We start from the raw sequence: 17,243 nt of genomic DNA, 5'->3' as shown, positions 1-17,243 counted from the left end.
GCGAGAGGATAGCGAGCCCGATGTCGAGAGACTATGGACCTGACCTCTGGCCTATACGTATGCATGCACCTTTACTCATTTAGAAGCATATGGTTAGGATGACATTATACCCGGTGCTACGACCCTTGCCAACAAGGGCTTATGTGTTGGATAATCCTCCACGGGGACACTAGTGTGTACCGATTGAGGTGCTGGGAGCAGTGATTCCGATGCGAGGACCAAAAATGTGGCAGGGGGGTTAACTTTGGGGGTTTGCTGGGTAAACCAGTGTGTACCGATTGAGGTGCTGAGACCGGCGAGTCCGATCGAGGATCGGGACCGGCAGGCTCCCTACGCAACTCAGGTTTGACATCGCTGGATAGGCCATCTGAGTGTGAGAGATGGAGGGCCGGGGATGCTACCTAGGGTGTTGTAGTAGCACTAGACCTGACTTAGGCATTTCTTTGGTAGGTGGATAATGTGCATGTGTAGGTTAGAGGGCGTGAGAGGATAGCGAGCCAGACATGGAGGGACTATGGACTCGACCTCTGGCCTACGTGTGTATATACCTTAATATGCATTAGATGTATGCTGGTTAGGATGACATTATACCCGGTGCTACGACCCTTGCCAATAGGGGTTTATGTGTTGGATGATCCCCCACGGGGACACCAGTGTGTACCGATTAAGGTATTTGGAGCGACGATTCCGACGCGAGGACCGGAATCGTGGCAGTGGGGTTAACTTTGGGGGTTTGCTAGGTAAACCAGTGTGTACCGATTTAGGTGCTGGGATCGACGAGTCCGATCGAGGATCGGGATCGGCAGGCTCCCTGCGCAACTCGGGTTTGACATCGCCTGATAGGCCATCCACATGTGAGAGATGGAGGGTCGGGGATGCTACCTAGGGTGTTGCAGTAGCACTAGACCAGACTTAGGCATTGTTTATCAGGTGGACAATAATAAAATTGAACTCATGTGGCATTACTGTAAATCAGACCTGATGTACGAATTGTCCTGGTGGTATGGAATGCTGTGGGATTCGTTTATCATGTTTGGTTTGCATCCTTGTGGTTGCATTTATAAATGTTGTAGCCAATTGCATGATTCGATTTGCTCATTGGGCTAAGTGGAGCGCATTCCTCGTGGAAACCTCTTTTTAGATGATGATGCAGGTACGGTGGAATTGGTTGGCTCAGCATATGATGTCCTTGAGGGCATTAGCAATGGCTGGTGAACTCCCAAGGTTGGGGAGCATGGATCGGACTGCTACTGCGAGGCTTGCTATCAGGGGGAGTAGTAGCTTAGGCCGAGGGCCGCATTTTTATACTTTATGTTTTGCTACATTGATATCTTGCTACCTTATTATTTTGATTCCCGTCATGAGTGAGGTGTTATCGAAATATTATGTAATACATAAGTCCTGATGGGAATGATCTATAACTGTTGACACCTTGATGTGATGAAATGATAACTTTGGATAAATTGCCACAGTTAATATATTTATGTTATCACATAGTTTTTGCTACTCTGATTATGATTATTTATATTTCATCTGGTCGTTTAGTTTAACACGTGTGGTGTTGATGAGTTAGCCTAAATACTGCATCAGTGATCCTAGTGGGAGCGTGGAGCGTATTTATACACTCCGGTCATGGATTCCGATGGTACAAGAATCTAGGCGTGACAGTATCAACCTATCTCCACTGATATTGAAGCCCTTCAATCTCAACGTGCAGAGTTCTTGGTTCAAATATTTATCTAGTCTGAATTTTGATCTTCAGCGAGTGAAAAGTCAAATCATTTACAACGAGAAGATACCATCCATGAATGAAGCATTTTGTTAGATCCAATATATCGTGTCTTCCTCCTACACAAAATCTGACTTGCCCTCATCTAATAATTTAGACCTTATTGTTAAATAGTGGGGGCCGTGGCCGTGACATTGGTTTTTATTTTTTTGGAAGAGGTCACGGTCATGGGAAAAATTGAGGTCGTGGCGGTGGACAAGGCAGAGGACAGTTCCTAGATCAAGGTATACATTAATGTAATCGTTGTGGTAAGATGAATTCACACGGTTGATCTATGTTAGGCGAAGCATGGTAAACCTGAGTGGGCTTAACAACTATTTGCTACAACTCTTGCATTTGATCAAAATTCAATTGTGGCATCATATTCAGACACCAATCAAGCTTCTGGCTCTAAAGGTAGTCAATTCATTTCTCCTTTACGTGATGAACTCAATCAATTTCATAAGCGTATTTAACAGATTGAGATACCCATCTCTACTACATCCACTGCTACCATCACTCATACATGTATCATTGCACTTGCTTCATCTTCTTCCACACCACTGTTTGGAAAAAAATGTATAGTACTTCAATACTTCCCCTGCTCTAATGACACCAACACATGAGTCATTCACTCTAGAGAGCCATTCTTGTTGATGGCTCGAAACGTAATTGTCCCACTTCAATTTGAGCTGACCGTTTGACACCACTAGACTCATAAACATTGATCGGGTGAGTCACCAGTCTCTTTTTTATTTTTTAGGGTAAAGCGGGTGGGACGCAAGAAATGTTTCCAGGGGATATCTGATGTTGACGTGACGCAATATTTTAAGTTGAAAGGGACCTCAAACGAAATAAACAAATATGTTTCTTTCTCCTTCCTGAGCTGTTGACTGCCGTAATTACTTGCGGTTTTACCTTTACGTGGCTCAATGGCGCGTCTGGGCGGTTCGTGCATTTTTTCAAAATGAAAAGGGTTAATTCAGAAATTCTATAAATAGATAAGGCCTTTTACGTAACTTCATAAAAGGGAAAAAAGTTCAACTATAATTTTTTGCCATTTTACATTGGTCTGCCAGGTCGCAAAACTGGGTCCCATCTTATTATCATATTTCGAATCTTTACCGTTCATCTTATCCACTATAATATCTTTGCCTTACAGAGCGTCCTCGTTTGCCCGAAAATTTTCGAGATCTATTTAATGCAGTTAAGTGTCCATGGTGACAGGAGAATCTGAACCGTTGGAAGTGAATCTTGCGGTTTAAAATATTTCCATAGTTGTTGCTTCAAAGAGCTTTATCTTATTTTTATTTCGTTTTAATTTTCTGTTTTTTTTGTCCGTTCTAACTTCAAAACCCTAAGTCTCGTGTAACCGAAGAAACCCTAACTCGTCGTTTCTCACGGTAAAAAAGAAATTTCAGGAAAATCGACGGATCATGCCGATTTATAATACACAAAAGGTGGGATTCAGAGGAGAGATCGTCGGTTTCTGTGAATATGTTTCTCGATCGGAGTTGGAGATTATATTTTATGGCGCTTTTGGTTCAGGTATGGGTGCCGTTGGCTCTACTGGTATAGATTAATTTTCGTTGCGCTACCTGTTCAGATCTTGGTAGGAATTGGATTTGAATCGATTTGCATGTTTTTAGGATTTCATTTTGGGGTTTATCTGATCTTTGTGCTCTAATTTCATAATCAGATCTAATGCTAGGGTTCGAAACAAAGAAACATGTATGATGGAAGATGAAAATTGGGGGTATCAGTTTTCCTCTTGTCAATTGAGTGTTTGTAGATGGAAAACAGCTTAGCAGAAGAACCTGATATCCCTGGAATTTCAAAAAAACCGAGATCTTTGGATCTTCAAAGCCTCTATGTTGAGAAGTCCAGAGGTTCCGTGGAAGAGGCCGAAGATAGGGTCCTAAAGAGGAAAAGGAAGTCTCCATTGGAAAATGTGGAGTCAAGTCTGGGGCATGGGAAGAGGAAAAGGAAGAGTAGGAAGGAGGTATCCCTTCGTAGTTTTGAACCGGCTGACAAGAAGAGTAGAAATAGTTCAAATGCAGTAAGTGGTAGTGGCTTGAGTTTGGGATCATCCGCGTTCAACAAACCGCCATTAAAGTTAAGCCGCTTTGTGTTACACCAAAAGACTCAGGGGAAGAAGAAGAATGATCATTCCCTGGGGGTTGGGAATCAGCAAAATTTGAGTAGTTTAAGCGTTATTTCTGCCAGTTTGGATGATAAAATCCCAAAGCGTCCTCGAGGTTTGTCAAGGCGAAAGAAGTTTCAGAGTAATCATGTATCAGAACAGGTGGGAACTTCCAGTAGCAAAGTCAGTTCTGATGCTGGGATAATTAAGTTAATCAGTGATTCTGTCACCCCTAAAATAACTTCTCAAGGTAAACAGAAGAAGACTTCTGATGATTTCAAGGAGAATGGTTCCAGTAGGACTAATTTAACCAGACGGTTGAAGGCTGAAGATGGTGGCTCAAGCAGACATAATGGTGATCCAACCTTAAAAACTGCTCATAGGAACCAAGGAAAGAGGCGAAAATCAGCACCTAAGAAGAAAAACCCTGCTGATGAGATTGAGCTGTTGGTTAGCAACTCTGCCAAGACCTGTCGAGATTTGCAAGAAGATGATGAGGAGAATCTTGAACAAAATGCTGCAAGGATGCTCTCATCTCGGTTTGATCCTAGCTGTACTGGTTTTACTGGAAACAACAAAGCCTCGTCCACTTCTCAATCTAGGAATGGTTTGTCTCTTTCCCCTTCATTTTGTCAGAAACTTGTGGCTCCTGCAATGTATAATTCAGCTGGTTTTGCATCCACCTCTTCTGATGCTGCAGGTAGAGTGTTGCGACCTAGGAAGCAACACAAGGAGAAGGGTTTTGTGAGGAAAAGGCGCCACTTCTATGAGATATTCTCCAGAGATTTGGATGCTTACTGGGTTCTTAACCGGCGGATCAAAGTATTTTGGCCTTTGGATCAGAGTTGGTATTTCGGCCGTGTTACTAATTATGATCCTGAAAGGAAGTTGCATCATGTTAAATATGATGACCGTGATGAAGAATGGATTAATCTCCACAATGAGAGATTCAAACTCTTGCTACTTACCAGTGAAGTTCCTGGTAAGTCTGGTTCAGAAATATCAGAGCAGGGTGGTAAAAGTGCGGAGTACCTTGATGAAAATGTTAACATTGAGGATGGTAACTGTACAGGTAGTTATATGGACTCGGAACCCATCATCTCATGGTTGGCCAGATCTACTCATCGAATCAAGTCTTCACCAACTGGTAGTATGAAGAAACAGAAAACGTTATGTCAGGCTAAAAAATCTGTGCAACAGATGTTATCTGATGATAATCCTCGAGGAAGATGTTTGGGTGTGGATTCTTCTAGAACTGATGCAGTTAGATCACATGGTAAATCTATGTTGGAAGATAGGCCGGCTCAAGGAGAGATTTCTGAAAAGTCGACGATGGCAAGCACTGCATACCCCAATGATAGAAAGCCACCGTTTGTTTATTTCAGGAGGCGCTTTTGCAAAAGAGGGCGGGGATTGGGTAATTATCCCGAGGAGAGTTCAGAGTGCAGAGGTTTAGCTGTTTCTGTTTCATTTCTTGCCTCAGTTGTTGACCAGGTAGGGGATTTGGAAGAATCCGATGTTACTCTCCAAAGGTCTTGTCAGAAAGCTTTGACAGACTTGGACAGGGACACTTCATTGTGGTCTGGTGAGAATGAGTTGTTGAAATCAACCTTTCAGATGATGAAATTAAAACAAGGGAAACTGAAGCTCAACTTTCCACTCCATCGGCTTTTCTATAATCATGTATTCAATGCTGAATTTCTTTGGCTTTATCCTGCTCTAGTGCTCCTTCACTTTGGTATGGTGGTGCTTGTGTGGCCAAATGTTCAGCTGGAGATGTTTTTTGTTGATAATGTTGTTGGGTTGAGATTTATGTTGTTTGAGGGATGCTTGATTCAGGCGGTAGCTTTTATTTGTTTGGTTCTTAATGCATTTCATCAACCTGATGAACATAGAAGGTTGGTGGATCTACAGTTACCAGTTACTTCAATCAGGTTTAAACTCTCAGGATTTCACAACATTGGAAAGAAGTTTGTCTTCGTGGTGTACAACTTCTTGGAGGTAAAAAATTCGAAGTGGATGTACCTAGATTGTAAGCTGAAGAAGCATTGTTCAGTAACCAAGCAGCTACCTCTTGTTGAATGCACACACGATAATATTAAGGCCTTTCAAAGCGGCTATGGTCGGTTAGTTCCTCTTGTTCCTGAGGAGCCCATTATGCACGAGGTACTTTGTTGTTACTCATTATTTTTATTGTATTTTTTGATAAGTGATCCTTTATTTTATATTTCTATTCCTTTGCTGATAAGTGATCCTTAATTCTATATTTCTATTCATTTGCTTGAGTTGAGCCTTTCACTGTTCTATTAACTGTAAATTCTTGTAATCTTATTTTATCGTTTCCTCCTAAAAAACATAGTCTTGTTTGAGGTCTTTCATTGTCCCAAAGTATAAAACCAAGAAATGAAGCTTTTTTGAATTTTCTTTAGTGCCCTTAATTTAATCTTCTCCATGTTTATCTATAATCACTAACTGCAATTTTCTCCTTCTATTAAGTAGGCCAAACTGATGTGTAAAAAGGTTTTTATTTAGTGGTTAGTTCAGGCATTATTTTGAATCTCTTACTTATCCTCCCCCACCACCCCCCCCCCCCAAAAAAAAAATAAAAATAAATAAATGTGGGGGTACTTTACACGTGGGATGGAAGGAATAATAAAGTAGGACTGAAAAGATCTTAAAACATCATCATTTCTTTGCAATTTGAATGTTTATACTCTGCCTTGCTTTAATTGAAATTTTTTTATCTTTTTTTTGGGGATTTTTAATTAAATAACTTTTGAGATGTGTTATTAACTTGTCTTTTTGGCTACCCAAGCAGGGTTTACACAGAAAATCTAGGCAGGGAATTATGCACATGGGAGTGTCCAAGGAATCAGTTTGTATTAATACAAACTGTTCATCTTCAAACTTCAATGAGAGGCACCGGAGACTTCCTCCCTTTGTTCTTTCTTTTGCTGCTGCACCTTCATTCTTTTTTAGGCTGCATCTGAAGCTGCTGATGGATAATAATGTTGCTTCTATGAGCTTCCAGAACCATAATTCAATATCTTTACTAGAGGGTCCAGAAAACGGTGGTAGAGTGATGGGTGATGACTGCTCTGCTGTTGAGGATTTATCTAAACAAGTCCGAGAAGTTACCCTTGAGAATAATGTGGAAGTTGCTTTGAGTGATGCTGCCGGTTCAACGTGGTTGTCTTGTGATAATCCTAAGGTAGCGATTGATGCTCTCTCCATAAGCAATGATGGTGATTGGATAAAGTCCTCTCGGAAATACCTTAATAGTGAGCTTAATGTAACTGGAACTTCTGTAGGTCCACAAGGTTCAGGCAAGGAGGTTGATGGCATTGTCCTACCGCAAAGGTGTCCACCCCAACATTCAGTTTCTGAGCGTTCAGTAGTGAAGTCATGGGCTTCTGTTTCTGAAAATCATTCTTCTCCAGACAGGTCTGAAACTGGCTACTTTTCTTGTTTGAATGGTGTCAGTGTTCAGATTCCAGCTCATAGTCAAATTGACAGTCAGGCGTGTGATGAGGGAACACCAAATAGCCAACAGCCTATGTGTGATTTACCCTGGAACATGAAAGACTTTGGCATCCGCAGCCCAAACCCTACTGCTCCCAGAAGTGTGTGGCAGCGGAATAGACATCGTGTGGGTTCTTCGTCATTTGGCCGCTCAAAAATTTGGATGGAGGAAGGTTCTGATTTTGTCTGTAATGGCTTTGGGAATGGTTCTAGAAAACCAAGAACTCAGGTCTCATATGTATCGCCTTTTGGGGGCTACGACTTAAGCTCAAAGCCCAGAAGCCACCTCCGGAAAGGGCGTCCTCACAAAAGAATCAGGAATGTTAATGAAAATATGGTGACAGATGGTTTTGGAAGTCCTCAGAGATGCACAGAGTTGTTATCATGCGAAGCAAATCTTCTGATTACCACAGGGGACAGGGGTTGGAGAGAATGTGGGGCACAGATCGTGCTAGAATTTGTTGATCACAAGGACTGGAGACTCCTGGTAAAAGTTTCTGGTGTTGCAAAGTATTCATTTAAGGCGCATCAGTTTCTGCAGCCTGGAACCACTAATCGTTACACGCATGTCATGATGTGGAAAGGAGGAAAGGATTGGACATTGGAATTTCCTGACAGGAGCCAGTGGACCCTTTTCAGGGAGATGCATGAAGAGTGTTACAATCGGAACATTCGAGCTGCTACTGTTAAAAATATTCCAATCCCCGGGGTTCGCATAATTGAGGAGGATAATGATCTTTCAGTGCAAACACCATTTGTTCACAGTTCGCCAAAGTATTTTCGGCAGGTCGAGAATGACGTGGAAATGGCCTTGAATCCATCACATGTTCTATATGACATGGATAGTGAAGATGAGGACTGGATTTCAAGATTTCATGCTTCTTCCGGTATTGTTGGACATAACTTGCTCGGTATTTCTGAGGAGATGTTTGAGAGGACGATGGACATGTTTGAGAAAGTTGCACATTCTCAGCAGCATGATGACTTCACTATGGGCGAAATAGAGGAGCTTATGGTTGGAGTAGGTCCGAGTAGTGTAATTGAGGCAATTCATGAACATTGGCTGCAGAAAAGACGAACGAAGGGGATGCCTTTGATCCGGCAATTCCAGGTAACTTCTGCTGACCTGTTTGGCATTCATGAGTCCTTTTCTTTTGGTGTTATGATTGCTTATTCCATTCTCAATTTGTACTTCCTTTGTCTTCTCATGTTCCAACTAAAAATTGTGTTCTGTTCCGAGTATCTGCTTCAGGTGAGAAGACTCGGAACAGCTTGCTTGACTTCAATATAAGATGCATAATAAAGACTTTATTTTTTCCGTGGCATGTATAGTGGAAAATATTTGTAGTTCAGTCCATGTAGATTCTTGTAACTGCATAATAAAGAAAAGTCTGTAGAGATTCATTACTCACTAGGCATTTAATGTGAAAGGTTGAACTATTCTCGGATCGCTCTGGTATTTGTTCATTTTGTTGGGCCAGAAACTGTTTATAAGGTTTGGATGTTGAGGTATTCTGTAATTAAACTAAAAAAAATGATTATAGAATCGAACCAGTGGCAACCCAAACCTACTTTGTTGGAGAGCTCTCTCCTATGTAGATGAATTGAACTGAAATTCTCAGATGAAGTTCCTAACTCAAAGCTCTCTTCATTCCAACCAACAAGAATCCAAGAGAACCATTAAAGAGTTAATAGAGAAACTGATGCAGCTCCAAGAAGGAAGAAGAAAAAGAAGAGGCCCTGAACTTAGGGTTTGAATAGGGAGCCATAGATTAGGATTTATTATTTTCCATGCTTAGTTTATTTTCTTGTTTTTAGATTGAACCGGTTTAGAATTGGTTGCATCCAATTGGTTCAATAGGTCTAATTTAAGTGAAGTGTTCCTATTGGTTAATAGGTTCTTATATCCTATTGGCTAATATGGAATCTACTTTAAATTAGTTGTTTTTAAGTTAGATTCTTTTATTTTAAGTTAGTAGGGGTAGTTAGGACATTTACTGGTTTAATTTAATTAAGTTAGATTAGAACTCTCCCTTCCACGATTTTAGAAGGAAGAGACATTAAGTTGTACTAGGATTTGGTTTAGGCCTTTATTATAAATAAAGTAGATCGTGGAGGGCTCCCCCACAGATTATTTGAATTTAAAAAACAGATTTCGTGGCTGCCATTGCTGCTGTTCCTTGCTCCCCTGTGTGAGTGTGCATCCTTACGGACTTCAAGGTGGAAGGGTGGGTGGATTCCTGCGACTCTTTACGCCGTGACGGCTGGGGGGATCTCTCTTTCAAGGTGGTTTCATCCTTCAAACATTCAAGCTACTGCCGGTGGATTCCAGTGTGAGTTTGAATTTTAATTTTCTGTTTTTGTCTTTCCTTCCCTTCCCCATTCGATCCCCTTTTCTTTTTCTGTTTTATTTTCATAAACCCTAAGAGGATCTCAGTTCTGTCCAGGTCTGTTTACCCATCAGAAATCATCCAAACTTTGACCACAGCCTCCCCTCACAGTCCCCTAAACTCAATCCTAAGCCCAGCCCTATCCATCCATCTAAACCCTAGCTTGAGTGATTTCCCTAATTTCTAAAAACCCAAAACCCTAACCCTAATTCTGCAGGAATTTTAAACTGAATCAAATCCTTTTTTTTTTATATCATAATAGTCCCCTAAACCTGCATATTAAAACCATATAAGACCCATTCCCAAATTCCCATCCTAAACCCTAGAATTAACCTAAAACCTAGGCTGTCCATGTGAACCAGCAGCCCCTTTTTGCTAGTTATTCTGTTATCTGGCTCCTAGTAGGTCTCCTACCTATCTAGGACTACATTAGAAACTCAGAAATTGATGTAGGCAGTACAGTAGCAACCAACGTTAGTTGCTGGTTTGCAATTTATAGCAGAAGGGGATTTGGGGACATGCGCTTGGTGCTTTGGGTTGCCCAAAGGGGGTGAGTTAATTCCCAAAACCCTAGGTTGATTGGGTCGGTATTCAGGGAGTTCAAACACAATATCTGGGGCTGCAAGTACTTCCCAGAAACAGAGAAACGGTAAAAGTAACAGAAAATAGAAGAAAGGAAGGATAAAAGAAAGGAAACAAGGAAATGAACTGAGAAGGGAGGAGTCGTACCTGTGGAAGAGGCTTGGGATCGATTCTGGGAAGAAAAAAATAAAAAAAAAGAACAACCGAGGAAGAATAGTAAATGAACAATCACCAACCGTGAGAAAATTTCAATTCTTAAAAACTGTCCAACTATTGGATTACAATATTACATTCCTATTTATGGACTTGTAAGGAAAACTAAGCCTATTCAAACTCAACGACTGAAGTAGAGTTTGAATCAAACTCTACACCCTATCATACTACTCATCAACATAAATAAAATTACCAAGTAATCTATAAAAGAAAATAACCTAAATATCCCTGTGTAATTGCGCAAGATACAAGATGGCTCTCCCGCATATTTAACAATTCATAGTTTGAAGCATTTTCAGTCCTCTGAAAGCTTCTCTATTCTGGAATTTCTTTCTGCTAACAGCCCAATATTTTGGTTGTATGGTTCTTATTCTGAATAAATTGAGATAGATTTCAGATCTTCGAGCTTTTTCTCCTGTCTCTCTCTCTCTCTCTCTCTCTCTCTCTCTCTTCCCCCCCTTCCAAGTGGCATGGGATATATTCAAGAAAAAGAAAATGGAAATACAAGGCACCCTCCCACAGCAGAGATATGCCAGAATCAGTCCTTAAGAGTTTGATCCCTGCACCAGATATATGCTGGAAAAGAATCCATGCTGAATAGTACCTTTCACAAGGCCTAGGCCATGGCTTGGAAGTACCAGATGACTCTCCGGCATAGCAGTTCATATTTTGAAGCAGTGAGATCCTCCAAAGGCTTGTTCTTAGAACAGGAATTCCTTCCCTGACGACTCCATTTGACTACTAGATTTTCATTAGATAAGACCATGATTCGAAATGGCCGAAATTTCGCAAAATATTTGGTTTCGACTGAAATTAAAACAAAAATGATTATCGAAAATGGGCTGAAATTTCACCAAAATATTTTGGTTTCGACAGAAATCGAAATGGGGTTGAAATCCGAAATTTCAGAACTTGGATGAGACAAGGTTCATAATGTGACCAGTAACAAGTGATAAACCAGTCCACAAGAGGCTCGCAAATTTGAAGTCCAGCAACAGTAAATACTTCGATCGGTTCTCAAATTTGCAGAAAATTTCTAAAAATTTAAAAGAAAAAGGAAATCGAAGAAAGGAAGAAGAAGATAGGGTAGTCTCTTTCAGACTCGGGTCTCTCACCAATGGCATCTCACCATACTCTCTCATAGAGCAAAGCACAAAGCTATGTTTTTTTTCTCGATCTCATTAACCAAATTCGTGTACAGCCCCTTACAAACTTATACAGAAGATTCAAAAACAGACTCAAACAGTAAAGAGGAAAGGCCTAACCCAATCCTATTTATGTCCTATCTTATTGGTGCGTCAGGTAGGCAGCCGGCGCCATTACTATATTCAGCCAAGCTGGAAGGGTAAACAAGCTAGGATGTTGGATGACTTTAAGCTATGATATTCAGGAGACCAAAGTAATAGAGGTGGAATGGGTATGGTGGTAGACAAAGAGCTAAAGGATGAAGTAGTGGATGTTAAAAGAGTTGGAGATTCAATTATTGCCATCAAACTTGTGTTGGAGAAAGAGGTTGTCAATATTTTTAGCACCTACACACCCCAAGTACGATTGGATGAAAGTATTAAGTTACAATTCTGGGAACACATGGATGAATTAGTGCAAGGATTTGGGCAGGGAGAAAAGATTATTATAGGGGTGATCTGAATGGGCATGTTGGGAAAGATCATAGAGGGATATGAAGGTGTTCATGGAGGCTATGGGTTTGGAGAAAGGAATGAAGAGGGAGTATCAGTTTTAGACTTAGTAGTAGCTTATGATCTTTCCATTGTGAAAACCTTTTTCAAAAAGAGAGGACACCTAAAGCCGTACCCAGTGCACGAGGCTCCCACCACTGTGGGGTCTGGGGAGGGTCATAATGTACACAGCCTTATCCCTGCTTTCGCAGGAAGGCTGTTTCCAAACTCGAACCTGTGACCACTTGGTCACAATGGAGCAACCTTACCATTGCACCAAGGTCCACCCTCATACTGGTTAAATAGAAAGGAACACCTAGTTACCTACAAAAGCAGGCATCATACTAGCCAAATAGGTTTCTTCCTATCAAGAAGGACTGACAGAGTGCTCTGTAAAGACTGTAAGGTTATCCCTGGGGAGAGCCTAACCTCTGACTTGTGCCTCACTTCACAGAATTGTAAGATAGGTGAGCCTATTTGCCCTAAGCTAAAGTGGTGGAAATTAAAAGTAGAGTTCTTGATTCCATTTACGGATAGAGTGTTTAAACAAGGAAAGTGGGACCTCGAGGGAGACCCCAATACGATGTGGGACGAGATGGCAGCCTGTATATAGAAGGTTGCTAAAGAGGTTCTGGGGGAAACAGAAGGTATTCAGCATGCTCCTAGAGTCTCTTGGTGGAATGTTGAAGTCCAAGCTGCCAGTAAGACCAAGAAAGCTTGCTTTAAAACATGGCAAAGGTCTAAGGAGGTAGAGGATCTAACAAGATATAAGCTTGCTAGAAATGAAGCTAAAAGGATCGTGGGGAAAACAAGGGCGAAGAAATATGACGATCTCCATAATAACCTGAATTCAAAGGATGGGGGAAAAAAGCTATTTTTAAAATAGCTAAAGTGAGAGAAAGGATGACTAGATATTTGGACCATGTTCGATGTATTAAAAGTGAGGATGGATGGCAGAGTACTTATAAAGGATGAGGACATTAAAGAGAGATGGAAAGAGTACTTCTACGGGCTCCTTAATGAAGACACCTCGAGTGACAGGGCTATAGAAAGCGTCATTCATAGGGACACCTCTTCGCATAGATACGCAAAATTAGGATGCCAGAGGTAAAAGAAGCGATAAGAAAGATGAAAGTTGGCAAAGCTCCATGCCCATATGAGATGGTGTGGAAGAACTTAGGACCTTGTGGTCTATCCTGGCTAACCAAATTGTTTAACAAGATTATGAACACTAGGAAAATGCCAGATGATTGGAGGAGAAGCTTTGTGGTCCCAATTTATAAAAACAAAGGAGATATTCAGACTTGTAATAATTATTGAGGTATAAAGTTAATGAGTCATACAATGAAGTTATGGGAGAGGGTTATTGAAACTCACTTGAGAGACTACTATTTCAGAAAACCAATTCGGATTTATGCTAAGAAGATCATCAATGAAGTCAATTCACCTATTGAGGAGACTCATGGAAAGATTCAGGGCAAGAAAGATCTTCATATGGTGTTTATAGTTCTGGAAAAATCCTACGACAGAGTCCCCAAAGAGCTAATTGGAATATTTTAGAGAAGAAAAGGGTGTCTTGTAAGTACGTAGTCATAATTAAAGATATGTATGCTGATGTGGTGATTAGCGTCAGAACAACGGGGGGACCAAAGAAGTGATTTTCCAATCTCAATTGGGTTACACCAAGGATCGACCTTAAGCCCATATTTGTTTGCGCTTATCATGGATGACTTAACTGAGGCATACAAGATGAAGCACCTTGGTGTATGATCTTTGCAAATGATAATGTTTTGATAGATGAGACAAAAGCTGAGATTAACGCCAAAGTGGAACTATGGAGAGCAGCTTTGGAGTCAAAAGGTCTAAAGATAAGTAAAACCAAGGCCGAATATATGGTGTGTAACTTTAGCAGCTTTGGAACGGAAAATGAGGTGGTGAATATTGATGGGAGGGAGATCTTGCAAGGTGATCACTTTAGATATATAAGATCAATCGTAAACAAAGAGGGCGACATAGATGATGATGATGATGATGATGTTGCCCAAAGGATTAAAATAGGGTGGATGAATTGAAGTGGTGTGATCGGAGTTTTGTATGATCGACGTATCCCTTTAAAGATTAAAGGAAAATTTTATAGGACTGTCATTAGACTAGCTATGATGTACGGGTCAGAATGTTCGGCTGTGAAGAAGTGCCATATAAATAAACTGGGTATTGCAGAGATGAGGATGTTGAGATGGATGTGTGGGAAAACTGTAAAGGATAAAGTAAGAAATGATCATATTAGAGCTGGGTTGGGAGTAGCTCCTATTCATGATAAACTTAGAGAGAGTTGTTTGAGGTGGTATGGTCATGTTCAATGGAGGCCTCCTGATGCCCCAGTTTGGAGGACTTATCTGATCCTAATTGAGGGAACCAAAAGAACCAGGGGCAGGCCTAAGATAACCATAGGAGAAGTGGTGAAGAAAGAAATGCTTAGCTTAGGCCTGTTTCCTAGTATGACCTCACATAGAGCTGATTGGAGATCAAAGATCCAAGCAATTGACCCCATTTTAGTTGGACTATGATGATGTGATCCTTTTTTCTGTTTGACACACCATTTTGAGGGCCAGGGCAGGATATTGGGTTGTTATGAAGCGGTACGTAGCTATGGTCGATGCCCTAGAGTTTTTGTTGCTGTTTGTGTCGATGTTGTATGCTCCACCCCCTTTATTTCTTTATTAGTACTCTACTAACTCTTCTAGGAGCCATGTAGCGACGCCATTAAGTTGGGATAAGGCTATGATGTTTTTTTTTGTCAGAATCTGTTTACCATTATAATTCTGTTTTCTGTATTATTCTGATTTGTGATTTGTCTGCTATACCCCTCTCCTAGTATTACTGGAATTGTTCCATAATTCCAAATCCAGCTATTGGATCGATCTGAAATTTCAGCTAGGATTTCCTACCTTGAGAACAGAACTCAACCTGAGTTTTGTTCCAATCTGACCATCTGATTTTTCTAAATGAGTTTTCTCCTTATTCTGAAATTTAGAAATTTGATTCTGTTATTGGTACTGTTTGGCTGTCTAAACCAGTATTACATTAGTGTTCTCTCCATGATTCCCCCTTTTCTTCAGTCTGTTTACCTTATTCTGCCCAAATTGGGGTGATCTTGCTGAAAGAATTCGATGTCGATAGGGGGACAATCACCCTGCAAGTTGAAATCTGAAATCTTGCTGCTTCAGTGTATTCGGTGAGGCCAGGTACAGATATATGAAGTACCTGTTTGTAGTAAAGATGCATGGAGCTTTTCTAATTCACATTTGGAGGCATGAGCATCATGTTGATTTTGCTTGAAAAGTGAAAGATAAATTTTTTGAGAGAGGGTTCTCTGAGCAAGCGGCATAGAGGAGTGCACCAATGAGGTGTGATGGAACAGTTTCGTACATAGGACAGTGAAGTCATTTCATGTGAAGAGGAGAGAGAGCGGGTGCTAGCATACCCTCCCCTGGCGGCTCAGAGAACCTTTCCCCTAATTTATTATAGTAATACCTCTAGGAGTAGGTCTCTGTTTCAGAAACTAGTAGAGTTATCAGAGGGCTGTCTTGAACTCCTTTGTTCCAGTTATGTTTACCAGCACTGAATAGCAGCTGCTCACCAAATTCTTGTCTTGATCTTGAAATTCTTTATTTTGCATTCCATCCTTTTCTTTTTACCCCCTCCAATCCCAAGTGATTTGTAAACCTTCTTGGCCCTTTGATTTTGTTGCAGCCTCCTTTGTGGGAAAGGTACCAGCAGCGAATGAAAGATTGGGAATTGGCAGTTAACAGAGGCAACAACTTCCCCAATGGATGCAAGAAGGCTACGGTTGAGAAGCCACCTATGTTTGCATTTTGTTTGAGACCACGGGGCTTGGAATTGCCCAACAAGGGTCCCAAACATAGGTCACAGAGGAAGTTCACCGCGAGTGGGTGGCACAGCAATGCTTTCTCAAGAGATCAGGATGGTGTCCAGGTTTTTGGTAAATTCCTTGACCAATTCCTATCTTAAACTACGTATTTATTTTCAAATATATTTCATGTCATCATTTATCTGTATATAACATTCGTCTTTATTTTGCTATGCTGTATCAGGAAGAAAATTAAATGGGCATATGTTTGGGGAGGACAGATCTGTTGTTACTGGTCATAACCATGAATCATCTGATACTTCCACGTGGCTTCAGACATCTACAAGGGTATTATCACCCCGAGATGCAGTTAGCACGGGTTATTTGTCAATGAGCAGTGATGGTGCTGAGAGGAATCAGTATTCAAAATTGAAGAGGAACAAATCAAAGAAGATTGGAACATTTTTATTCCCCAATGATTCACAAGTGGCGGCTGTCCCATACAACCAGAGATTGACAAACAGGAGAAATGAAGCCTGCCGGTGGAATATGGGCTTACCTGGTTGGCCTAGCCAGAAACAGTACCAACCAGAAAGTTCCCAGAGGCAGAGAGTTGAACAGTTGGGTTGTTCAGATCTTGATGAGTTTAGGCTGAGGGATGCATCAGGTGCAGCTCAGCACGCATCCAACATGGCTAAACTAAAATGGGAAAAAGCTCAGAGATTGGTTTACAGGGCAGATCTTGCAATTCACAAGGCTGTGGTTGCCCTTATGACTGCTGAGGCTATAAAAGAAGCTGAGAAAGAATCCATGGAAGATGGGTAGAAGTCCCCAAAAGAATCTGCAATGACATGGGTTTCAGAAAGCCACTTTAGGCATATCAGCTGTTCAAAAGCTAGAGGCTTAATATCCATCGAGATTGTCATTGACCTTGCAGGCTGGCTATATCGCACGGTTTAAGACTGCAGTTGAATCAAGGAGAAGTTTGAGATGGTGACTACCGGAGAGAGGTCACCATTAGGACAGTTTTGGTGCTATTGTCTGACTGGTTTACCTAATGGAGAGTTTGGAAGAGGGG

General features: G+C 41.1%; 1 protein-coding gene across 3 annotated transcripts; it reads left to right on the top strand.

Moving 5' to 3' along the window:
- The first annotated feature begins 3,131 nt into the window (after positions 1-3,131).
- On the top strand, positions 3,132-17,239 carry LOC122652622. Of its 3 annotated transcripts, none has more exons than XM_043846410.1 (5): positions 3,132-3,316; positions 3,468-6,077; positions 6,730-8,544; positions 16,048-16,297; positions 16,410-17,239. In XM_043846410.1, exons 2-5 carry the CDS (start codon positions 3,561-3,563, stop codon positions 16,988-16,990), a joined length of 5,163 nt encoding a protein of 1,720 aa, XP_043702345.1. In that variant the 5' UTR covers positions 3,132-3,316; positions 3,468-3,560; the 3' UTR covers positions 16,991-17,239. The 3 variants fall into 3 exon arrangements, with proteins under 3 accessions (XP_043702345.1, XP_043702346.1, XP_043702343.1); XM_043846411.1 differs by having other exon boundaries at positions 3,132-4,518; positions 4,612-6,077; XM_043846408.1 differs by having other exon boundaries at positions 3,132-6,077.
- The last annotated feature ends 4 nt before the right edge of the window (positions 17,240-17,243 follow it).

The sequence above is a fragment of the Telopea speciosissima genome, chromosome 2 (assembly GCF_018873765.1).
Source record: "Telopea speciosissima isolate NSW1024214 ecotype Mountain lineage chromosome 2, Tspe_v1, whole genome shotgun sequence".
Lineage (NCBI taxonomy): Eukaryota > Viridiplantae > Streptophyta > Magnoliopsida > Proteales > Proteaceae > Telopea > Telopea speciosissima.
This window is presented reverse-complemented; position numbering and strand designations above follow the sequence as displayed.